Source organism: Syngnathus acus, chromosome 1, assembly GCF_901709675.1.
Source record: "Syngnathus acus chromosome 1, fSynAcu1.2, whole genome shotgun sequence".
Taxonomy (NCBI): Eukaryota; Metazoa; Chordata; class Actinopteri; order Syngnathiformes; family Syngnathidae; genus Syngnathus; species Syngnathus acus.
The window spans coordinates 16083579-16110198 of record NC_051087.1 but is presented as its reverse complement, the minus strand read 5'-3'; the positions used below and the strand labels follow the sequence as shown (position 1 = coordinate 16110198).

The 26620-nt window shown below is 43.3% G+C and overlaps 1 protein-coding gene across 17 annotated transcripts in view; it reads left to right on the top strand.

Annotated features, from left to right (window-relative positions):
• The window catches only part of tenm3 (teneurin transmembrane protein 3), a 408252-nt gene that overhangs the window by 218055 nt on the left and 163577 nt on the right, over window positions 1-26620 (top strand). For all 17 annotated transcript variants that reach the window (XM_037253940.1, XM_037253950.1, XM_037254006.1 and 14 more), the window contains 3 exons: window positions 16686-16805; window positions 19561-19641; window positions 19745-19869. In XM_037253940.1, the coding sequence (XP_037109835.1) occupies window positions 16686-16805; window positions 19561-19641; window positions 19745-19869 (326 nt within the window). The remainder of the gene's footprint in view (window positions 1-16685; window positions 16806-19560; window positions 19642-19744; window positions 19870-26620) is intronic.

The window sequence follows — 26620 nt, the reverse complement described above, 5'->3', positions numbered from 1 at the left end:
ATTACCTTAAATACAACTTCATTTCAATTCAAAGCATTTAAATAATTTTATTAAAGCTATTTCATATAGCTCTTATATAACAGCAGTAGGAAACAATGTTATGTTCCTTCAGCATTTACATATAAAATTTCATAGTGCCAATAATAAAATAAGGTCAGACCCAGAGTGAACAAATCCTACTAGATTCTAAATACATTCAGGTAATCTAAACCCATAATAATAATAACATTTGTGGTAAATAAATAAACAAATAAATAAATAAATAAATAAATAAATAAGCCTTAACATCATGATGAATGGTAAAATGATGCTGAATAAAATTGCCTTGACTTTAACAAGTCAAATGAAATCATTATTTAAGGTAGTGGTTTCAGTTTCAAAAAGACACGTCAATGATGAATCCACATGATGCCCTATTTTAACAATCTAAGCGTGTTACATTCTGGACTACACAGGGTTGGTTCAAAATATATTTTTTTTTAACTCTCTCACCGATACAGGGAAGCTGAGTAAATAATTTAGAAATATATTTTACAATATCAAATAAAATGCTGGAGGGGCTTAACTAGTGCTACACACATTTCTGATGGGGCTATAGCCCCTCATCGCCCCGGTGTAGCGCCATCCCTGATGCCCAGTATTTTAAATTTAAGTCAGGATATACTGTATGCCACTCACTTAGTCATACATGCAATAGAAGCCTGATCCATCACATCCAAAAAGAGATAATAACAAGACGTTTGATGAATATAATTGCAATTTACGGGTAGATTATGTAATTATATGATATATATTCTGATAATTACTGACAAAATAAAATACACTAATGTAGTTTCTGAGGTTAAAATTTAGGATGAGTGCTCATTATGTCACGATCGGAAATGGAGCCAGGGCGACGAAATGCAGCTTGGACCAGGGTTTATTGAGGGAAAAGGGAGTTGGAAGGGAGGATGAAGAGACAACGGGCAAACTAACATAACTTCCTAACAAAACAAACACCAGACTGACCAACCGACAGGGCTGGCTAACAGAAACAGAACAGAAAGACAGCAACATGAACAGAAAGACAGGGGAGTGAGAGGCAGACAGGACTTAAATACAAGACAGGTAACGAGAGGCAGGTGAGGGTAATCACACTGATCATGGGCAGACACAGGAGGGGAGGGGCGAATACACAGAGACGCAAACTGAAACCAAGACAACACAGGCACATAATAGGACAACCGGGGACGCGTCGTGACACATTAAATTGTGTTGCCTATCTCGAAACTTGCTGACAACCATGTAATGGTCACTGAATTCTTGGTAGTAATATCCGGCAGCTACAACTACTATGTCAGTTAGATTTTACGAATAATTGGGAGGCTATCTAAATGAGTTGGGAGAGACTCCTTCACTGCAATTTGCAACACACAATTCATTTATACATTATCCATACATTTTCATGGCATTGCAACGCAGTACTTTGGTGTCTCGTGTATTGACAGTCTTTTTAATGAAACACAAAAAGATAAGATTGTTGCAAACGGTCATTTGCAGGGTGCATTTGTATGTTTAAGTGAAGTTTTTATATTCACTTTGGACTGGACTTGTTAGTGTTTTGGTTTCCTTCATGAAATTCCTCCAAAGGCTCTGTGCTCAAAGATCCAACGTTGTTTGATCATCACCACCACTCAGAATCATCTTATCTTGTCACAAAAACACACAGAAATATACTCTTACAAGCACAAAGCTTCTGTCGATTAGACAACATTCTCCCATGACCCTTGTCTCCTGTCCTCACCAGGAGGAGTTGTGGGTAACAGACTGGCACAGCATGGCTCTAATTTAATGAGGCAAAGAGGTGTGTAAGCAAGAATCCGTGTGTGTGTGTGTGCGTGTGTGTGTGCGTGCGTGCGTGTGTGCGCGCGTGCGTGCGTCTTTGTGTGTAGTGGGGGCAGCAGGGTTTTCTCTCACAAAATACTCCCATGTTGCATCAGTAATTGGTCCTTGACATAACTCTGTTAATATGCCTTGTGAGCCCAGTCCAAGATATCTAAAATCTTTTATTTTGAATCAACAAAAACATGTTTTGATTTAGTCCTATGTATAGTGTCTCAAGGGATAAAGACCTCGTCACATATTCCTCATCACACCTCCTTTAAAAGGAAAGTAATTGGTTCTTTGTTTGTGTGTTAACTTCTGTCCCATTGTGCTTTGTGTGTGTTTTAGATTTAGCTAATTAGTAAAACAAAATCCTTTGTCATGGTCGTTTGTTGTTTGATAAGATGCCAGTTTTTTTTTTCCATTTATATTACAGAAAGACGTATGCGTTCTCTGTCTTAATGCTTCTACAACAGTGCAAAAACCTTTTGTTGGATTTGGTCCACAATTTGGGAAGCGCGCTATCTGCGCCTCACGGCAAAAGACAGAGCCAATCATTTGTTATCCTATTTACTCACTGCGTGTTCGTTTTCTTCTTCAGTGTTAAGAAAAGACTAAGACACAGAAACAAAATTAGACTTAAACAGGTTGGTTGAGTTCAATCACAATTCTTTTTAAGAAAACTCTGTTTTCAGGAAAGATACAATACAGCGCTGGGCCTCTGTTGCGACAATGCTCAAGATCAGAAAGTCTCCATTCAGAAAAGGCAACGTTCAAGGTTCTTTGGTCAGCTTATATTCAGTTGCACATGTCGGTGTGGGCCGAGTTTGATGGGTGATGAGTCTATGGGGGTGGGGCAAGTTCGCAGGAGATTATTTGATTCCATGGGAGTGGGTGCTGGTTCGGTGAGAGCTGGTTCCGTGGGGTTGGGTGCTGATTATAGGCGATTCGATGTGTGTGGGGGCTGTTGTTTTCCTTCCCGTCTTTCGGCCTTGGCCATCACCTTTGGCCGGGTTCTTGGCTGTCTTCCTCCTGGCGTTCTCCTTCTGGCACCTCTGCTGGTTTTATCTTCAAGTGACCTTCCTGTAAACATTTTCCTCTATTCTTGCACATACACTGTCGCACCTCGTCCATTCATCATCCTTCCACTTTTGTCATTTTGTACGGACTTATGTCCTGTTTTGTGTGTGACATCATCAATTTTTTTAATGTTCCCTCACTATGCAAAGTTCTTACTCACCACTTACAATGCATTTGTTGGTTTGTTCTTTTGACACTCCATGTATTTGCTAACTTTGTCACATTCTTAGTTTAATCATGCTTCCAACCATATCTTTTCATTGTTAGTCAAAATATTTTCCTTCTGTCCAGAACATTCAATAGTAATCCAAGGCTGGCGTCTAGCATTAGGCAAAATACGACGTCACATCAAGCATTAATCAAAACACAAGATATAATCAAGTACAGAACATTCTAAGACACCTTGAGCAGTGTCCGTGATTTAGAATAACATCAAGCATGCATTAAATATTTCCTTAAGGGTCGTTATGCTATTCAGGCAATATATTAACAATGATTTGTTATTTCAAAGTGCACAGAAATACATATCAGATCATGAAGTTATAAAAACCTATGTCATTACCATATATAAAAATGTCTAGTTATGTCTTTTTTATTAAATTTAGTGTGCAGGTAGAATTATATGCTTAAAATGTTTCTTTTATTGATTTAAAATGTGAATATACTTGTCTGCTTTTGTACTTTATTCAATGAGGTTTGAGCATATCTGTTTTTGTAGCTAGGCAGGACTTTTTGTATTTTGACCCCATTCCTTCACTTTGAATATTATGGATGTATGATTTTTCATTGAACCTCCTAAAAAGTGAAGTCATCAGTCAGCTTAAAAACGTATATATAGACTAAACACTATGTAGGGCTAACTTGTAGAGAGAGAGAAGAGAGAGCGAGACATTACACACATTTATATTAATGCTTCAAAGACCAAAATCAATTGCAAAATTTGTATTTACTTGGGGTGTGACATTTCAACTTGCTTGCTTATGACTGTCCATTGATTCGATGATGACCATCTTCTTTTATTTCTGAGTCTGCTGATGTTTGAACAGTCCAATCCTAGATCCACAGATGCGGTTACAGACTGGACATGTGAAGGAGGTGCTAGGGGGAGCAGAGGTGGCTTGGCGAGCATGCCTCTTCGCACGATTTGCTGCATGATGTTGTGTGCGCTGTTCCTCCATATAATCCACTCCTTGAGGAGTGGGAGCGTCAGAGGTCTCGTGAGGAAGCAAGTTCCTCCAGTGAAGAGGGGTTGATCTGACATCTCTTCAGGGAGGTCTTCATTTGGTCTTTGAACTGCTTCTTCTGCCCACCAGCACTGCGTTGGCCTAGGTGTAACTGACTATAGAGGATTCTGCGTGGGAGTCTATGGCTGGGCATTCGGATGATGTGCCCCAACCGCCTGAGTTGACGTTGGGTCATGACGTTACAGCTGCTTGCCATCTCCAGCACTTCTGTGTGTGGCACTCCGTACTTCCACGTGATGCCAAGGATCTTCTGGAGACATCTCAAATGGAAGGTCTCCAGGCTTCTCTGTCGATAATCCATACCTCACATCCATACAGTAGTGCAGTGATGCATACTGCTCTGTAGACCAGCACTTTGGTGTGGAGTTTGAGGTTGCTGTTCTGGATCTCGTCATCCATTGAGCAGGTGTCAAACATTCTGCTTCCAAGGTATTTGAAGGTGGGCATTGGTGGGCAGCTGTTGCCCTGCTGCTGTGAAGGTTTTTGTTGGGTTTCGTGTGATGTTAAACAGGTTACCATCAAGCCTGAAATCTATGGTAACTCCAGCCTCCTCCTGCATCCTCCTGTGTACCAGTGTTTTGACACAGGCGAGGAAGATGTTGAAGAGAACTGGAGCCAGCACACAGCCTTGCCACACCAGTTTTCACACCAAAGGGCTCTGACCTGTGTCTTACTACTACCACTCGGGCCACCATCCCAGAATGGAACTGCACAAGGATGGTGAGAAACTTCGATGGACACCCAAATCTCTTCAGGACTTGCCACAGTAGGTCCTTGTTCACTGTGTCAAATGCCTTTGAGAGATTGACAAAGTCCTTGCGCTGCTCCCGGCATTTCTCTTGGAGCTGGCGTGTCATAAAGGTCATGTCAACTGTCCCCCTGTCCTTCCGAAAACCACACTGACTATGAGGTGACCCATTCTGATATTGATGAGATGAGTCTGCCGAGCATGACCTTTCCAGCAATGGCCAACTGAGAGATACCCCAATGGCCTTTCCAGCAATGGCCAAGGACCTTTCCAGCAATGGCCAACAGAGAGATACCCATACTATTGGACCAGATGGATTTGTCTCCTTTGTTCTTACAGATGGTCACAATGTTGGCATCTTTCCACTGTTGTGGGACGCACTCTCGTCTCCACACCTCTGAAATGTAGGAATGCAGTGTCTGTGTACAGAGATAGCCTCCTTCCCTCAGAAGTTCAGCTGGGATGATGTCAGGTCAGGTCCAGGGGATTTATTGTTTTTCAGGGTCTTGACTGTGTGCAGGATTTCTTTGAAGGTTTGAGGGAGGTCTAGATCTAGCAAGCTAGGATGTTTGGGGAGCTCTGCAAGGACAGTTCAACTGTGGTGGGCTGGTTGAGCACGGTGTTAAAATGCTCAGCCCACCGCTCCACAATCATAGCCTGATCCTTGATTGTAAATGTTCCATCAGCAGATCTAACAGTTGCCTGGGAGCAGTTTCTGAGGCCGTAGATGGTTTTCACTGCATCATAGAAACTGTGCATATCATTTCTATCGGCGTGAGATTGGATTTCATTGGCCTTTGAGATCCACCACTCATCTTGCAGTTTTCTGAGGGTTGTTTGGGCCTCAGAACGAAGGGCTTGCCATTGCTTTTTATGGAATAGGGATTATGGGTTGTTCAGGCTGGCTCTGTGTGCCTTTTACATTCTGTCCAGGAGGGTGGAGATCTCTCCAGCATTCTGGTCAAACCAGTTTCTTAGTTTTGAAACCAATGGCTTGGGCTGCAGTGTCAAAGAGGATGGTGGATAGAGAGGTCCACTTCTCATCCATCCCAGACTCTGAGATGATCAGCGGCTCAATGTCTGCCAGCTTCTCAACTAAGGAGCCACGGAAGTTGTCACGAGTGTCGCTGCTGGAGAGTCTGGCACAGTTGAGTGCTTTCCTCTTTGGGCCGCCATGACATGCTAGGGGCCGGATGTGCATTCGGCCCTTTGTCAGATTCATGCGGTGATCGGTCCAGCAGTCAGCCCCCCGCATAGCTCTTGTAATGAGCACGTCTTTGAGATCAGCCCTCCTCACAATCGCATAGTCAATCAGGTGCCAGTGTTTGGACCTGGGATGCATCCAGGATGCCTTATATTTGTTCTTTTGTTGGAAGATGGTGTTTGTGATGGTAAGATCGTGTTCCGCACAGAGACTAAGAAGTCTCATGCCATTGGAGTTGATTTTTCCAATGCCGTGGGCGCTGATCACTCCGTTCCAGTTCAGCGAGTTCTTTCCGACTCTCGCATTGAAATCACCAAGCACTATGATTTTGTCACTCCTCGGGATGTGACTGAGGATGTCATCGAGTGCCTGGTAGAAGCGGTCCTTCTCTTCATGATTGAATGGCAGAGTTGGTGTATGGGCACTTACCAAAGTGACATATCTGCAGCAAGGGGGATGTGAAGAGTCATGAGCCTTTTACTGACACCCACTGGTGATTCTGTGAGCTTGAGCAGGAGACTGTTCTTGATTGCAAAACCAGCTCCATGAAGGTGTGGTCTGCCCATGGGGTATCCTTTCCAAAAGAATGTATAACCCACTCTTACTTCATTGAGTGAGCCTTCCTCGAGGAATCGGGTCTCACTGAGTGCTGCCACATCCACATTGTGGCGCTTTAGCTTGCTGGCAACGAGTGCTGTTCTGCGCTGTGGTCTGTTCGGACTGGCATCCAGGAGTGCTGCAATTCTAAATGGTATTATTGTTTTTCGACTGCGTAGTAAAATATACCGATAGGTACGGTTTCCTTTCTGGGTACTGTGCTGAGTGGTCAATCTTTAGGCCACCTTTTCTTGGCCTTTCCCAAATTGGGGTAAGCAGTGCGGTCCCTAAATAGGGCTGCTCAGACGCACAGGATTTGCCGGAAACAGCTGCTACTCAATCCCAGCTGCTCACGACCATTGTCCTGCGCCGCTGGCGTGCAGAGTTCCAGCTAAGAGCTTCCAGCTAATTCAAACCTACCCCCGTTACTGGACGCTCTATCGCCACCTGACTTCTGAGGTCGGAGCCTTGCGCAATGATAGTTTTTAGAGTGGCATGAGGGGTGCACTTGTTTTTCGGTCACGGTGTGCTCCTTTAGCCTTTGTCCGCTTTTACAGACATTGTGGTGCTTCTCATTGCTACTAACTTTTGCCTGCTCCACCGTTGAGGTCTTCGGGATCACTCTTAGTTCGGACTTTACCCTTCGACCAGTTCGGCTTAGGTGACCCTGCCAGGAGTACGAGACTCCGGCTGACATAGCTCTAGGGGTCATGGAGTCGCGCAACCTGCCGCACCACGATAAGGTGGTGATCCCGTCGGGACACGACGTTTCAACAATGCACAACTCGCACACATCCACACACACATTTTATTTTAAAGAAAGACAGGACCCAAATTATTTTAGTGCTACTGTCCATTTTCTTGTGAAGTTAGTTTCAATGAGTTTCAATAAAAACAAATCATTAAGAAAAATAGCACTCACCATTAGCTACACTTCAACGAGCCATGATCGTTTGTATCCCATCAAGTATTAACAAGTATCAAGTATGAAAGTAATGATAGTGCAGTGTCATAGCAATTATTCTGTGATAGTCTTTCTTTATAGCCTCACTAAACTTCTCATGCCAACTTTTTTTCAAATGAAGCGCTGTAGAAAGATGGCCTCAGTCATCATGGCAGCGCCTGCGAGGGGATGGTCCATTTCAGTTCTTGTCCTGGTCAGTTGGTGTAGAATCCAGACAGCAACTTTCTGTTTGGTCGTCACCTAGCCCCCTGCCCAAGCCAGGGAGGAGGCGGCAGGGGAGAGAGTAAAAACGGCAGTCAAATCGGACAGCATAGTTCAACTCAAAGCAAGACCATATAAATGCGCCTTTTTTCACATCTTGAATATTTCTACTGAGGTAGCGGCTCTGATATCTGCAGGGAGGATATTCTACAGTTCTGAGCCCAACGAGCCCGGCGATTTTGAATGAAGGTTTCGGGACGGAACTTATGGTAAAACTAGCTCGATGAGCTACGAAGGAGCTATGTCGTATAATATTAGGTTAGTAACAGAACCTTGAAGTTGCATCTCAAGTGGACCAGGAGCCAATGCAATGTTAGCTAGTATCGGAGTAATATGATTGGACTTATGTTATGTTAGTAAGCGATAAATGTGGATCCCATAAACGCAGATATACAGTAGATAAATGATTTACACATCTTTATTAATACAAAGTCTGCATTAAAGTCCAACAAATGACTCTTGCAAAAACAGCAAGGATGGACTAGTGACCAAACAAAAACTTGCAAAAACTACAATGAATAATAATCAATTGACGCAAATAATTAATTAATAAACAAAAAAGCCCAAGGAATAAATTGCGCGTGAAAAGAACAACTACTTACATGAGACAAAATGGCAAAGAGCCAAAGACAGCAAAAAAACAGGAAGTAGTAGCAGCGGCGAATCAGGCAACAGAGGTGAGCAAGAGACTAGTGTGACACTCGTGAGCAGTCTCAGCCAGCAAATTATGAACGGCCAGTGGAGGAGGAACCGCCCAGCAACTCTCACTCTGGTACTAAGGGCAAAAAAAGAAAAAACAGACTAAGGGTACAGACATCATCGCTCACCGTCAACGGACACCCCTTGACGGCCTACCTGACTTCAACGGCTGGAATGAGTACAAGTCGTGCGGAAAACGCGGACCAAGGATCTTGGATTGGGTAATCCACGAACGCTCCTCTGGACTGTACACCTCCCAGTCAACCAGATACTGCACACCCCTGCCCCTTAGACTGGAATATAAAATATATTGAACTGTATACACTTGCTCACCATCAATCAGCTGTGGAACAGGAGGCGACACTGCCAGATACTCACTGGACCTTCTGACCACGTGGTGCAAGGACAAGAACCTCCTGCTGAACGTCAACAAGACCAAGGAGATTGTTGTTGACTTCCGGAAGGGTCACACCCAACACCTGCCGCTGACCATCGACGGTGCTGTGGTGGAGAGAGTGAGCAGCACCAGGTTCCTGGGGGTGCACATCAGTGAGGATCTCTCCTGGTCCACCAACACCGCATCACTGGCGAAGAAGGCCCAGCGCCGCCTGTACTTCCTGCGGAAGCTCAGGCGAGCAAGTGCTCCTCCGGCCGTCATGACCACATTTTACCGTGGCACCATTGAGAGCGTCCTCTCCAGTTGTATCACTGTTTGGGGTGGTAGCTGCACTGAATACAACATGAAGGCCCTGCAGCGCACAGTGAACACGGCTGGTAAGGTTATTGGTGCTTCACTCCCCTCCTTAAAGGACATTTACACCTCCCATCTCACCCGCAAGGCGACCACGATTGTGTGTGATGTGAGTCACCCCGCCCACTCTTTGTTTGATCTTCTGCCCTCTGGGAAGAGGTACGGGAGCCTGCGCTCCCGCACCACCAGACTCACCAACAGCTTCATTCTCCAGGCTGTTAGGATCCTGAACTCTCTCCCCCCTTCTGCGTAGCGTCCTGTACTTTTGCGCTATATTCTGACTGTCTGCTGTATGCACACTTGCTCCATTTTTGCTCCTCTTATTTATTGTGTTATTTGTTTATTTATTATTTATTCATCACTCTTATTTATTCATTGTTTGTGCCTTCTTGTTTTTATTTTTTTGTGTTGTTTAATTGTATGTATATTGTGTACTATGTCTTGTCACCGTGGGATAGTGGGAACGTAATTTCGATTTCTTTGTGTCTTGGCATGTGAAGAAATTGACAATAAAGCTGACTTTGACTTTTTTGACTTTGAGACAACTGGTTTGAGCAGATCCCCGTGGAACACGGGTGAATCTTTAGAGAAGTAGGAAGTTTTATGGCCACAGGATTTACCACTGAATCAATCCCGAAAGGACCAATAATTCTTGATCCCAGCTTCTTTGAACCTCCGGCCAGATGCGAATACCATGTCAAAAGCCACACTTTGGGACTCTTCTTGGTCTGGAGAGCAAGTTTCAGCGTAGAACAGCTGCCCATTCGTCTTTCCACACTCTATGTTCCCTCTGGAGATGAGACTGCATTGGTGGTGCAAAATATCATTCCTGTGATGGGTATAAGCGGTGGAATGGCTAAATCTCATTACTGTGATGGGTATAAGCGGGGTTGGTATCTGCATGCGGTCATGAGTTAGGACCGACCTGTGGCAGAATAGAAAAGAGTGTTGTGAACATACTCCACTCAAGGTAAGTGGAATAGATTAAGATTAATGGTGCTGATGCCAAACGCAGCAAAGAGCTGCCTCCAGAACTTCATCCAGAACTGCAGACCACTGTGACCAGATCAACAGGAATGCCATGAGTAAGAAATGTTGTACCAATCATCAGTCTTAAGGGATGATGGCACTTTAAGCAAGGCCTGGAAGTGGCTATCTTTGAAAACCGATCCACAACAGTGAATATGACTGTGTTGTCTTTGAATGCTTTGAGGCCTGCAGTGAAATTCAAAGACCTATAAGCCCAAGGATGAGATGGAATGGGCAGAGGCCGAAGTAAACCTACTGGAGATCTATTGGAAGACTTATTGTACACAGACACAGAATATGTGTTGATAAATTACGTAATGTCTTTTAGCAACTCGGGTCACCGGAACATCTGGGCAATGAGGAAATGAGTTTTACCTTTTCCAGGATGGCATGCGACTTTTGAAGCATGTCCCCACTGTAGATCATCCGGCCTTAATCACTTTGGGAAAAACAGCTTCCCTTCTGGACACACCGATGGAACTAGAGTGGCATTCACGGCTTCCATGACTTTCTTTTCCCCTTCCCAAAGTAGCACCTGTGCAACTCCATCGTTGCAGATGATTATCTCTGTCCTAGACTCATCATTTGAGGTAAAAAAAACAAAAAAGCTTCATATGTTTGACTTAAAGAAACAATTCGGTCAATCATCAATTACAGAATCATGGGGCCTGGACAAAGAATCAGGTTTAGTGTTTTTGGACCCACTTGGTTAAGACAAAACTGAAGTGAGCAACAGAGCCGAACGGGCTTGAGGGGAATTGAGTCTCGTGGCTACTCAAATGTGTGCTAGGTTGTTGTTGTCCGTAAACAGTGAAATGTTCCCTATCCCCCTCCAGCCAATACCTCTATTCCTGCTGGGTAAGGACAATTGCTGGACAGTTTTTTTCATAGTTTGGCCGGTTGTGCGATTTATACACTGGAGCGACTTATGTGTGAAATTATTAACACATTATTATATCATTTCACATGTTACTTTCACACTAAACCGCAAGAGGGTGCTCTAGGCCTATGTTGATAATTGTGTTGATGAGTCTGACGTAAGCGACGTAGAAGAGGAAGCGCCGCATCTTCTACCTCCGGTGTTAACGGAGTTGTTTAAAATTGACACAGAGGATAAAGATTTCATTGGATTTAGTTATTTGGAGTGACACGGATGGTTTCGTAAACTTGTTAGCATATTATTTATACTATACTGTAGTTATCTGAATAACTCTTAATATATGTTAACATACCAGGCACGTTCTCAGTGTGTTGTTTGTGTCATGTAATGTTAGCATACTGTACAATTATTCAGCCTGTTGTTGCCTCTATTCTATTTGTATTTTAAATTGCCTTTCAAGATGACAAATCTGTCGTTGGTGTTGGGTTTTATCAAATATATTTCCCCCAAAAGTGCAACTTAGTGCACTTATATGTGTGACTTATATATGTTTTTTCCTTCTTCATTGTGCGTTTTGTGGCTGTAGTCCGGAAAATACGATACATAAAAGTTGGCTTTGACTGGGCTAAGGTGTCAAGAGAAAAAGGCATAACAGTTGAGCTTCTGGTTTACTGGGGATCAATGAGAAAGGACAGGTCCGACTCCTGAATCTATGGCGTTTACTTCAATCAAGGGAGATCAGTAATAGATGACTTAAAATTAAGCAGGAATGTGAACAAATGCTTAAGATTGGCAGGTGCAGATTCAGCCTCTGGTGTCAATTTAAATTGTATTTTACAGGATGTAAGCCGAGTCAGAGGTTCTGCTTTTTGGGTGTAGTCAGGGATAAATCATTGATAAAAGTTGACAAGGCCCAAGAAGCAGTTGCTTCTTTAATTTTGGAGTTGGCCAATTTGCCGCAGTAAATTTTGGGGTCATGCATTTTCAACTAAGGTAACCCCAGCACATTGGAAGCAGATTTTAATGGCATGACATGGGAACGTTCTTGTTTCAATGTTGTTTTCTCAGGGATGAGAATCTTCCGCGGATCCGCGGATTTCCGTGTTTTTTTCCGTCGGGAGTATCATTTTCGTGAATCGTGTAGATCTGTTGAGAACATTGTTTTTATATGGGGGCTGGCAGCAGTATTGCGACAACAGCCGCCTTATTTTCGGCAGCATTTTGGCGCTACTTTCGTCACATCATTTGCCTACTCATTTGCCTAATTAGCAAAGGTTTTAGCCAGCATGGCGAAAGCTTTAGAGAAAAAAGACAAGGATCATGCCAGGGAAATAGACAAGTCGAACAGGATCAGGAACTGCTTCAGATGGGCATGGCCCGAGAGCAGCATCGTCTTACAACTCGGAACACAGTCCGTAACCACCTGCCTGACGGAACATATCCGTAAATTAGATGTCCCGGGGAAGGTGTTGTGCATTCTTTGCCAAGATGTGATAAGCTATGGAGGTCGCGGCGCTTCGAACATTAAGGAGCACATCAAAACAAAAAAACACAAAGGTACGTTTTTACTTTTACAAGCATGTGGGTAACATGATGCTACATGTAAGTTAATGTTAGGCTTTTGTCATGATATCGTTAAAGAATAAATCTTCAAAGATAGATAGATAGATAGATAGATAGATAGATAGATAGATAGATAGATAGATAGATAGATGTTGCAAAAAATTAACAGTTTTCATCAAAAGGAAAAACTCCAGAATTGATTGTGCCACTTTGATGTACTATATACACCTTGGTAGCCCACCAAGCAGGAATATTTTTTTAACAAAACTGTTGAAATTGAGTGATGAAATTAATGGTTTTGGGGTTGCTATACTGCCCAAATCCAGGAGCTTTGCCCCCTGAGCCCCCTCCGGGGCGTTGCCCCTGGCCCCCTGCGGCCCCCAATAGGGGCCTGTGGGCCCTGTGGCCCCCGGCCCCCTGCGGCCCCCAATGTGGGCCCTGTGGCCCCCTGCGGCCCCCAATGTGGGCCTGTGGCCCCTGGCCCACTGCGGCCCCCATTGGGGGGGGGCCTGCGGCCCCTGGCCCCCTGCGGCCCCCATTTGGGGGGCCTGTGCCCCACCCCCCCAGTGGGGCATGCGACCCCCAGACCCCGTCTACTTTTCAGTGTTTTTTTTCATTTGCCGGTCTCATCCCTGGTTTTCTGGATTGTTTTAATCAGAGTGGAGCTCTTATGTGATGCTCTTATGCTCTTCACACCACTGAAGGTCAAGTACTCATCTTTTTTTCCTAGACAATTAAAGACAATGAGACCTCCAAAAGACAGGGGTCCATAATACAGTCATCGAACCCACAATTCGACGAAGACTTCATCTTAGCGTCCCTACAGAATCCCAAGACTTCACCAGACAATTAGTCTCTTACTACTGTAACACTTGTAAATGTGCACAAATAAGTCAGTTGTACAGCAAAAAAAAACATCTCACTTTCTATACATTTGAGAAGATAGATGCATTTTATTTATTTATTTATTTATTTATTTTTATTTTTTTACATGTCAGGGTGCCTCACAATTTTCATAGGCCTAGGTCAAACATACCAGGATTGGACTGTGTTTAATCATGATAGAGGAGGATACGGAGCCTTTTTTCTCTCTCTCTTTTTGTCATGGTAAGTAGAATAATAACAGGCTTAATAAGTGTACTAATAATATTTAAGGGTTTCTACAAAAACACTAGGGACCCCCTGATTAATTAAAAATGAAAAGAAGCAGGTTATAGATTAACTGTTGCATAGTTTTTGATGATCTGGTGTCTCTTGTGTGATCATTTGTTATTGTATGCACGCATATGTGCTGACACTTGTCCCTGGAGCCTTAATGTTACTCATGTTTGTAAACACACACTGTTGTGCTCAGTTGGCTTAAAGCAGGGTTCGGGAACCATTTTGGCGGGCAGAGCCATGGATGCCCATTTTTTAAAAATAATTTTCCGTGACAGCCATACCATTTAAAAAAAACGATAGGCTAAATACAATTAAATGCATGTATTTTAATTAAGACCAACGATTTTTTCCATTAATGAGACTTCTGGGGCTGCATCGTTTTGCTGATGGTTTTGCAGTCCGGTTGATATGCGGTGAGGTTGAGCTTCATGCAGGCGTTGAGGCTCTCAGCAGTAATAATTAGGGGTGTAACGATTCATCGATACACATCGATTAATCGATATAATGCTCTACGATTTGTTGGCATCGATGCTAAACGTAAACATCGATCTATATCGCCCGTTTTTGACCTCGGACATTAGACGCGACTTTATTTTGAAATCCAGTTCATTGTTGCTTGCTTCCTCTTTCCGGGAGCAGTGCGCGGCGTGTTGTGTTGTCAGCAGAGCAGGCACGTGAAAGGGGAGCCGACAACTACGCGGCTCCTGGGCTGGTGCTATGGCTAGTGTCCAAGAAGACGAGGAAATTCGCTCACCTTTGGGCTTGGGATGGTTTGATAAACTTGTTAGCATGTTATTTATGCTATAGTTAATTGAATAACTTTTAATATATTACGTCAGGCACATTCTTAGTTCCTTGTTTATGTGTTTATGTAACGTTAGCATACCGTACTGTTCAGCCTGTTGTTACCTATCTTTATTTTAAATTGCCTTTCAAGATGACAGGTCTGTTCTTGGTGTTGGATTTTATCAAATACATTTCCCCCAAAAATGCGACTTATACTTCAGTGCGACTTATATATATATATATAAGTGTGGACTCGGTCGGATTTTTGCACCGAGTCCGAGTCCGGCCTCTTGACCACGAGTCCGAGTCCGAGTCCGGCTGTCCATTTTTTTCTGTTAATTCATGTGACTGCTTAGTCTTTATTCAAGGCTAATTTAGATCAAAATCTAAATAATTACAACAGTTTTGTGATGGCTTTGTCTTTATTAAACATATAAACGAATACAATAAACAGATACTTTCAAGTTTTAATCATTAATTACACCATTATAGCTCAGACATTTATCTAAACACAAATAATTAGTGACGACCCCACAACTATCGAAACACATCAATGATATAAGCTGGGTGACATAATCGTCCTTGACATTGGTACATAATGTAAACATTAGCCTAAGTGCAACTCAACGTGGCCGCATTGATCGTAACTTACGCTCCGTTTCCCCCCCAAATCTAGAGGCAAAACATTGTTCTCTCGCTACTCCCGGGTTCTTCCATCTTGGCTGCGCGCGGGGCATTGTGGGTCTTGTACGTGCACGCACGCAGGCAGGCAGGCGCGGGCGCGCACGCAACAACTAAATTTGTCTTCATAACAAGCAAGCAAGGCTGTGGACAGTATTCCTACGCGCATTCTCAGCAGCATGATGAAAATAAAATTCAATAACGTCACTGAGGCATATTTTAACGAACTCCACTTCATTGTATGGCTTTTTAGCCCGTGCAATGTTCCAAGCCAGTTGAAACAATGCAAGTGTGACAGTCTCTGAGTGCTTCGTAATTTTTTTGAAAAACTGTACCTATTTTTCTGCCTGACTTTTCAAAGTCTCCAAACTTGTGCTTGCGAAATTCAGTCCCTTTTGCAAAGTCCTTATCGATATTGGCATGAAGTGAGCTGAAGTGGCGCTGACCATTTGAAGCTTTTAAATGCGCCAATGACGTCCGACATATCAGGCAGAATGGCTTGCCATAGCGTTCAACAAAAAACAACTTTAACTCTGTTAAAAACGTCCTGTGTTCATCGTCATATATTCGTTTAGCTGTGCATTTTTTCCTTGCCATTTTGGCAAGCGTCTTGTCAGCTTTTCTGGACCTAATGGGCCCCCGTAGTCACAGTCGCCATTCATTAAAAAGCCAGCAAAACCAATCGCTCTGTTTGTCCCTCCTCCTTTGCGGGATTTCCCCTCACGCGCATGCGCGTTTGACCAAAAACCATATTGAACTCAAGCGAAGCAAACACAAATGTTGATATGAATGTATTTTTTTTATTGTCGGACTCGGTGGACTCGGTCAAAATCAGCACCGAGTCCGAGTCCGGCAAAAATGACCGAGTCCGAGTCCCCGAGTCCGAGTCCACAGCACTTTCTTTATAATGCATTTTATGGCTAGTGCAACTTATACTCCGTAACGACCTATAGTCTGGAAAATTTGGTACATATATATAAAAATGTAACCTTTTTACATTTTTTATTCTGGGGACCAAAATGAAAAAAGTTATCTGACTAAATTTCCTTATTCGTTGATTTCCTTTGCCTTACCCCTTCTATAGTTTCAATATTTCCATAATTGCTTGCTATTTTGTGGTGCACTTGCTCCTGCTTTTTGCACTCACATTCTCACGTTCCTCCTCTCGCTGCAGCAATGCACCTGTTTGGTCTGAACTGGCAGCTACAGGAGAGTGAGGGATATGGAGCGTTTGAAAATGAAGGAGTGGGAAGAGGTACAACTCCCAACACCTTCATGATATCCACAGACAATGGTGAGTCTTTTCTTAAAAAACAATCTGATTGGTTTATTAACTTTTATAAATTCAAAGATGAATCTGAACAAATGGCGCAGCATATTTGTTTGAAATTGTAACAGCAATGACTCCTTTCCGCTATATGTATTTAGCTGATTTAAAGTCTTAGCTCTTTTTTTTTAGTGTCTAGGGAAGAAGAGCAACGCTGCTGATACCATAAAAGTCAGAGAAACAAGACATTTATTGGATGTTGTAAAAGTAACCGTGACTGTTATATTTATAAGTGTATATGTGCCTGTTGGTTTGATACATCAGGATTTTTATGAGAAGCCGATTAATTATCATACTTAAACCAAATATTCAAACACGGTAGTAACATTTGTTGTATATTACAGGTTAATTGATTGATTGATACTTTATTGATCCTGGGGGGGGGAATTCAAGTTCCCAGCAGCATTCATACCACAGAGTGGGTATATAAAGACACACAGATGACATGAGCGCAACTCAATAGGCTCCTATAAAAGGCTGCCACACACAACGGTGCCACAAAGAAAGCCAATAAGTGCGAAAGTCAAAAGTCATCAAAGCAAAGTAACAAGATAAGAACAAAGAAAAAATATAACAGCGCGCCAGCTGGTGAGAGGCCTAAATATTGTAAACGGTCCCACCAACCAGCCACCCTCAATACTATAAGAACACCCCAAAAACACACACAAAAAAAGCCTCCACGAGGTCCATTAACAGGTGTAAGGGCAGTCAAGTCCAACGGTGCCCAATAGACCGTTGTTGTGGATCGTTAAAACATCACAAAACAAGCAAACGCATGAGCAGCGTCCTGGACAGATGGTCACCAAGGCGCAGGCATGGCGAAGGTCGTTGGTTCGGACGAGCACGAGGGAGCGGACCTCTCACAGGGGTTGCGGATGTGAGGCCAAGGCGCGGAAGCCGGACCTGGTCAGCATCGGCCGGATGAGCAGGATGGCTGTCGTTGAGTCGCGCCGGTCCCGACCGATGTGCGCAGCCATCCGGCTTCCACGGAAAAAAATATCCGATCCGAACCGATCTGCACACGCCGAGGTGCGGTAGAAGGCACCAGCATCCCCGAATGGACAAATAGAAAGAAAGAGAAAGGAGAAAAGAAGGAAATAAAGTGGAAAAGAGAGAGCACTCCTGGGAGGCTGCCACAAAATCAATGTAAGAGCCATGTGCTCTGTCTACACTGGGATAAAGTTTCTGCAAATATTTCACTTAATGCTGGTTTACCACCCAGATGTTGGAAATGTTAATTTCTGTATGATACCTTGAAAAGTGACATGAGTGCCTCTTGTTTCTTAAAGTCTATCTACGTATGTGAAACTGAACATAAAGCCCAAAATATCCATTATATACCTGCTTGTTTCCACAATTTGTAACAAATGGATTTTCTTTACCAAGTTACAGCTGAACCTTGAGTTCATGCGCACTTTGGGGACCAGAATTTGGGAATCGCATTAACCCTAAAAGCACGTTGTTTCGAAAATCTTGGAAGTCTAAAAAAATCAGATCTATGCATACAAATGTATCGGGAAAATTGCAGTAGGGAATGTAGAAACATTTAAAAATGTGAGCATTAATAAGATATAATTATTACAAATTACAAAATAATATTACCGTATTGGCCCAAATATAAGACGATGTTTTTTGCATTGAAATAAGACTGAAAAAGTGGGGGTCGTCTTAAAATCGGGGTCTAGACATTGTACCCATTCACTTGTGCGCAGCGGTAAGTTAAAGGTTGCTAGTATCGACTGAGTATGTTGCTGTGATCGTTGACACAAAGTGGGTATATACATTTCATTGTTACTACTGTGCACTGTTGTGCCGTTTGTCCGATCGTGTTTTGCTTCGTGTGCGTGCCGTTTGATTGACAGCTCTGGCGCGCTCCTTTAAGTTTGCCTCGCATCGTACGAGCAGCGTACACGCATGACTACAGTCGTTACGCAGCGACACGGCGACTGATGGTCGCCAGCAAATGTATTTTGTTGTCTCGATGACTTATGTTTGGTGTGTTGCCGAGAGTATTTCATTCATGGTTATTTAGTATAGCGGAACCGTTACACGCAGTTAGTTACGTAATGTGTTTCGTCTACTAGTGTTGTGTGACGTCAGAAGTTGAGCGTTGACTTACGTGCTGTATTTCTGTCTGTTGCAGAACCACACACACACACCACACACACACACCCTACACACCCTTTACACCAGGGGTCTCCAAACTACGGCCCGCGGGCCAACTGCGGCTCGCGGTCCAGTTTTTATTGGCCCGCAGCAAATTCTGAAAACATAATTGAATATGGCCCGCACAAGAAGCTTGAGCTCAACTCTGTTGCACTTCTCAGTTTCCACACTAGATGGAGCCCGCCACACAAAGCGTTTGACGTCCCATTAGCACCCCCCCCCCGGAAGAGAAGCGAACGCGCAGCGTTTGACGTCCCCTTAGCACCCCCCCCCCGAAGACAAGCGAACGCACAGCGTTTGACGTCCCATTAGCAACACCCCCCCCCCCCCCCCCGGAAGAGAAGCGAACACGCAGCGTTTGACGTCCCATTAGCACCCCCCCCCCCTGAGAAGAGAAGCGAACGCGCAGCGTTTGACGTCCCATTTGTCACTGAGAAATGTGATATCAAGATGTTGAATCGAGATTGCTCAATATGAATCTTACATTGTGGATAATGTCAGTCCCAACTGAATGTACTTTTTGCAGGTATAATAGTGATTATTTGCTTGTCTGCAGGTAAAATCCTCCTAGAAAATAATACAATAGACACGGGAGAAGGGGATGTGGGCAGAAGAGCAATTCAAGAGGTCCCTCCAGGTTAATTACTCACATGCACTCAAACAGCCTATGTCAATGTCATGTCACCACATCACTGAGCTGATACTGACGTCCATGCTTTATTCTTCTGATCTATTTGTAGGTGTCTTTTGGCGGTCACAGCTTTACATTGACCAACCACAGTTCCTGAAATTTAACATCTCAGTGCAGAAAGATGCTCTTGTTGGAGTGTATGGACGGAAAGGATTACCACCTTCACACACACAGGTACGAACAGTTCAAGATTTTCCTCTTCATTTCATACAAGCCCTCCCACACGCCATAACACATTAACCCATTAGCTAGCAGAGAGTATTGACTAATTTTGCTTTGCATTTAACCGGACCCAGATGCCTTTTAGTAACTTTGGGAGTTGATCTTGGCCAAGTGCTTTGTGGATTCTTTGTTCATGAGGAGATAGGCCTCTCACAAACCCAAGACATTTCATTAATCACCACAGTTACCGTATTTTTCGGACTATAAGTCGTGTTTTTTTTCATAGTTTGGGTGGTAGGGAGACTTATACTGAGGAGCGACTTATATGTGAATCTTTTCATAAATTTTCAAAATTCCCCCCGAAAAGAAAAGTGAAACTGCGATAAACGAACCGCGATGTAGCAAGGGATTACTGTAATTTGAATTTCAAGTGACGTCAGCGGAGCGGCGCGGCGGTTGTTTACATAAAGGACAAAGATTCGATCACGAGATGACGAAGGGCCCCACGCACTACCGGCATCATTAGCGGCTTTGTTTGTAAGTGACACGGAGGACGAAGAGTTTGAAGGATTTAATGATTTGGAGTGACACAGAAGGTTTGAAAAAGTATTGTGGCTCTTACGCACGCCCGGTCCTACTCTACGGAGCGCTCTTTCACCTCCGTGGATAGAAGTCGGGGGCCGGCGCTCGGCCGGGTGGCTGTCCGGGGACGGTGGATGGGGCTCGGACATGGCTTTTACGCACGCCCGGTCCTACTCTACGGGGCTCTCTTTAACCCCCTTGGATGGAAGTCGGGGCCGGCGCTCGGCCGGGTGGCTGTCCGGAGACGGTGGATGGGGCTCGGACATGGCTTTTACGCACGCCCGGTCCTACTCTACGGAGCTCTCTTTCACCTCCGTGGATGGAAGTCGGGGGCCGGCGCTCGGCCGGATGGCTGTCCGGGGACGGTGGATGGGGCTCAGACAATGCTTTTATGCACGCCCGGTCCTATTCTATGGAGCTCTCTTCCACCTCCGTGGCTGGAAGTGTCACCTCCGGGGATGGAAGTCCACGCCTAAAAGTCGGCGCCGGGGCTTGGGGCCGTGTGGCAGTGAACTATTTATGTTAGTTATTTGATATATTTTATTTCGTGTAGCAACTTCTATATGTTTTTATCATTACAGTTCAGTAGTTGTTGGCTCGTTGAACTCTTGTTTTGTTAAATAAAGAGCCGTTTACCTTTCCTTGTACTTTGTTAACGCTCCAATATAGTTATATACTAGATCTGTGGAATAACGATGAGGCTGACGTCAGGGCGCACGCGCGGCGTTGTTGACAAAGGACGAGGAATTTGATCGATGGATTTAATGATTTGGAGTGACACAGATGGTTTGATAATATTATTGCTTGTATAATAGTTATTTGATTAATTTATATATCGTTATATGGGCCTGTGGAATATTTTGAAGTGCAAGTGCCGTCAGCGGCGCACCCGGCCGGCATTGTTGACATAAAGGACGATCGATGGATTTAATGATTTGGAAAGACACAGATGGTTTGATAATACTACTGCTTATATAATAGTTATTTGATATATAATTTATATATCGTTATATGGGCCTGTGGAATATTTTGAAGTGCAAGCGCCGTCAGCGGCGCGCACCCATTGTTGACATAAAGGACGATCGATGGATTTAATGAATTGGAGTGACACAGATGGTTTTATAAACGTGTTATTTATGTAATAGTTATTTGAATAACTCTGAATGTTACGTCAGGCCCGTTCTCAGCTCTTCGTTTGTGTTTATGTCACGTTAGCATACCTATCGTTTAGCCTGTTGTTGCTCGTTCATGTCTGTTCTTGGTGTTGGATTTTGTCGAATACATTTCCCCCAAAATGCGACTTATACTCGGGAGCGACTTATAAATGGTTTTTTTCACGTTATTGTGCATTTTATGGCTAATGCGACCTATATTCCAGAGCGACTTATAGTCCGAAAAATACAGTACATCTCTCTGTGGTAAATCACATCTTCTGTAAAGACACTAATCCACTTATCTGTAAAAGACACATTCTTGCAATGATATAACTATCACAGCTCAATGGTCGCTCTGAACATAATTGACATGCATGCCTGTCCTTGTCATAACCCTAATCAATCTAATATATTATTTAATATGCATTTTTATCTACTATTAGCAAAAACAACATGGGTGCAGTGGTACCTAACTTACGAACTTAATTTGTTCCACAATCTGGTTTGTAAGTAGAAAGGTCTGTAAGTCGTAGCAACGTTTCCCCTTGGAATCAATGTAAAAGAAAACTATCCGTGCCGGACTATCCCAAAAGTCACACTTTTTGCTCTATTACACTGTGTCAAACACAAAAAAAAAAAAAACACAACAGTTTTCCATCCATCCATCCATTTTCTGTACCGCTTTGTCCCCAGGGGGGTCGTGGGCGTGCTGGAGCCTATCCCAGCCGTCATCGGGCAGTAGGTGGGGGACACCCTGAACTGGTTGCCAGCCAATCGCAGGCAACCAGTCGCAACAGTTTTATCTTTGCTTTTTCAAACATTATATATAACAAACATTAAATGTCACTTTATTCTTGACCTCCTAACTTTGCTTGGGGAGGGGGGAACCTGTTCTAATTTTCTACACTTGCTAAACATACCACGGAGAAGACGCAGAAAAAGTCAGGCTAATAAATTTTTGTATGCTTCCACATACTCCCTGCAATGTGCTCACAAACTCGTTTCTTTTTGGTGCAATTAATGAGTTTTCCGACTGTGTGAGTGGTCATTGAACACACCTCGCGCAGAAGGCGAGTGAGAACTTAAAACAATAAAAGAAAAGAAAAGGAACCTAGCTTCTAAAGATAGTATTTGACAAACACAATGGTGTAGTATTCCTCATGATTTTATTGAAAACAGGCTGGTACTGTCTGTTGCAACGGCTTCCCCCTTTCACTCAATGCAAGTGCGCTCCTGCAGCAGCGGATACTGATTTTCACAATATTTTTTTTTTACTTTCTTTACTTTCACACCGGCCATACTCCCTCGATGAGACGCATGCATTCACCGTGCTCCATTATGATTTATAGTTTCATATCGATAGTTTAAAGCTTACATATCACGTTAATAAATTCTTCTGTTTTACATTTTACTCATTCAATTGTGGTCTATATAAAGTGGAACAACGATGCTTTTGTCTGAATTCCTCGTTTTGATCACAGGTTCCTCTTTTATACTTGTTCTGAGGTGTGTCTCAGAACAAGCCGTTTTGGTGCGGTGTCTTTAAATGCAAATGAGATACTTCACACCCCACTCCCTCCAGGCCGCAAGATGTGTGCCTCCCTTTCCGGTTGACATATTTATAATTTTTAGCCGAGGTAGCGTTTATTTGCGCCGCAAACGTTTTGATTGATTAAAAGATGTAAATGGCAGAGGACTTGTCCATACATACAGAACACGTAACAAAATAAATTCCCTCACAATATTTATGAACACGTATTGTAAACAAGCACTGCAGTCAAGTTAACCAGGAAGCTGATGCTAGCGTTAGCGAGAAGCTAACAAATGCATTTAACACATTGTGCTCCCCAAGAATAATACCTTCGATGCAATTCATCTGATTCAACTACGCAAAATACATCCACAAGATGTGAAAGCATAGAGCGCAATACTCTAAAATCAGCAGAAAGACTGACGCTAATGCTATGAAAACGAGTGCATAGACACGCAATATTATTAAATTGAAATATAGTTCATTATTTTTGTCATTTTAAGCATAGTGCTTTACTGTGTCCGTCGTTTCCGTAGATTGAAAGAAATGAACCATCAACGAAACGAAGTCTATCAGCGAATTTCTATTCTAACAAAAGATTTCTGAAACACTCGTCCTTGAACAAGCATGACTTTGCCCACAGACGTGGGAACACTGCTTGAAAAATGAAATTTGACCAGGCACTTTTTTGAGGTTCTGATGGTGGGGGACGGTGCAATGAGTTGTGTGGATTGATGCATCCAACAATAGAACTTTTTGATCTCTCCACTTTGGCATCCTTGAGTTATTTGAACTACAATATTCTCTCTGAGTAATAAAGATGGCGGATTTGCGCAACCATTATCTTATTTGGTAGTCCCGCCCCAACGGATGTGATGTAATTGATAAAAATACGTAATAAAAAATGACCACCTGCAAATAAACCTAAAGGGTATGTATCTGAGGGACAAGGTTCGGGTTAAATGCTGAGAACGGCGTTTCTATGCCAGGAGCAGAGTCAAGGCTCAAAATATATATTTTTTCCTTTGCAGAGCAGTTTTGCGAATACACAACTTCATTTGGGGTGCAACCTTTTGACTATGTGGAACAATTTATTATTGTTCATCTATCCATAATTCAAACCGCTATATCCTCAGAATGGTCACGGTTGGGCTGGAACCTATCCCAGTAGTTTTTGGGCGTAAGCGGCGTAAACCCTGAACTGATTGCCAACCAATCGCAGGGCCCACATAGACGAACAACCATTCACACTCAAACCTACGGGCAATTTAGAATGCTCAATCGGCCTACCATGCATGTTTTTGATATAGTACCCAAGTACCCAGAAGAAACCTGTACAGGTACGGTGAGAACATGCAAATTCTGCACAGGAAGGACGTAGCCGGATCGAACCTGCAACCTCTGCACTGTGAGGCGGACGTCTTAACCAGTGCGTCACCGTGCCACCCTATTTGTTATTGTTTTTGAAATTATGATTCTTTTATTTCATTTAATTCCATTATTTTTGCCAGGTTAATCCCTGGGAATTGAAAAAAGGATTGCCAATATGATGAACAAACTACGATTTTTATAAATACATTAAACAGTTTTTATTTCTTAAATTCAAATTGTATGACAGTCAATTTTATTTTATTCAGTAAATCTAAATTGACTTTTAAAAAAGCTCTGCTGTTTAAAAAAAAAAAAAACATTTATCCAGATCACTTTTGTATACTAAGATTGACTTTGAGTAGCTGAGCCGCATGTCCAGATATAACTCTCCTTTTACTGTTGGTTCTGATTTTCTTCACGTGCAGCCTCTATACCAGTGGTTCCCAAACTTTTGCAGGCTGGCGCCCCCTTTGGCTCCCCAGTGAATTCCTAGCGCCCCCCCCCCCCCCCCCCCAAGGCACATATGGAAACAAACACCTCTTTCTTGATATTTGGTTTGCTGCAATTTGAAAAGAGAAAGGTTAAACACAAATGTGTATTTCACAAATAAAACCCAATTTAGTATTTAGTAAACCAATTTATTTATATAAATAAATAAATAATACATTTATAATATCATTACCATTACGTTGAATTAGTGGGAGCACTGAGTTTGTTTCTCAGAAACGAGCCGGTCCCATCTAGACGTAATCGGAGACAATGACACCCGAAGTGATTTAAGGTTTGTCTTTTATTGCAGGATGCTTGGTCTCCATGTGTTGAAGCAGTTTTGAATGCTTCACTGCCTGGTTAGTTAGCCTGTCGCCACATATTAGCTTTGCGGGCTCGACTGGGGAAACATGTCACGTGACCGGGACGAGTGTCTTGACCTGAATTAATTGATCGTCGATAAAAAAAAAAATTCTGTGCGGCTTGGCGGCCCGGTACCAAGTGACCCACGGACCGGTACCGGTCCGCGGGCCGGTGGTTGGGGACCACTGCCCTAACCAGCTCAACACAACACAACACGGCGCGTTCTGGCGAGTCCCCAATTTCATGTTGACTTGAACTCAAGATGATGTTGACCGCCAGAATGCGGTTTTTATTATAAGATAAAATTCTGAACATTACAAGCTTGAAATTACAAACCTGAGCTTTTGCTTTTGTAGTCTATGCTGTCGGATCTGACTGGGCCAGAGCGGCGTGTTGTGTACAAATCGACTGCCGCCCCCCTACCGCCCCCCTACCGCCCCTTTCTTCCTCACCGCCCCCCCAGATCTTTCCACCGCCCCGAGGGGGGTGGTACCGCCCACTTTGGGAACCACTGCTCTATACTATGAGTGTTTATTGCCATGACTTTGCTCGTGCTGGCAGTCAGTGACTAATTGACAATTAGGCTCTGTCAATTTGTAATTGACAATAATGTATGGGCTCTTTCAAGTGAACGTGAGAAGGGCTCCCAATACACATCACTCTTTTTGACAGCCCAATACACATCCCTATTGACGATCAGCATTGGATTTCAAGCATGGATTTTGCGGACACGGCCTCAATTTGGGGGGCGGTTGAATTGAGCTTCAAGGGTTGTACATGCATGTGTTACGCGAGACGATTGGTCACCCTAAGTAGAATTGATTAGGTATTTCCCTAATAGCAAATAGAAACAGTTTGACCATCTGCAATATACAGTACATTTCAGGTCAAATTAATTTACTAGTTATAGAGTTTATATAGAGTCAAAGGGCTTTACAAACCTACAGTTAACAAATATTAACTACATATATCACCTGATCATAAGCCCACTGGAGGGCAAGGAAAAAACAACCCACCAGGCTGCAATGGTTAGGAAACATTTAAGGAATAATGTGGTGCTATCCGATGACAGAATAGCATGAGAGACCATTTAATAAGATGAAGTGCTGATGCAAGACACCTTCGGAGAAGAGGGTCGTTCTCAAAACCCAGGCTAGTTTGTCAATGCGGAAATTTGTGTCATGAAGTTCCAGCTTGTGAGGAAACAATTGCAATAACTACACCAACATATCCTAATCATCGGTTCCTGATAATGTTGTAACAGTAATTTAAA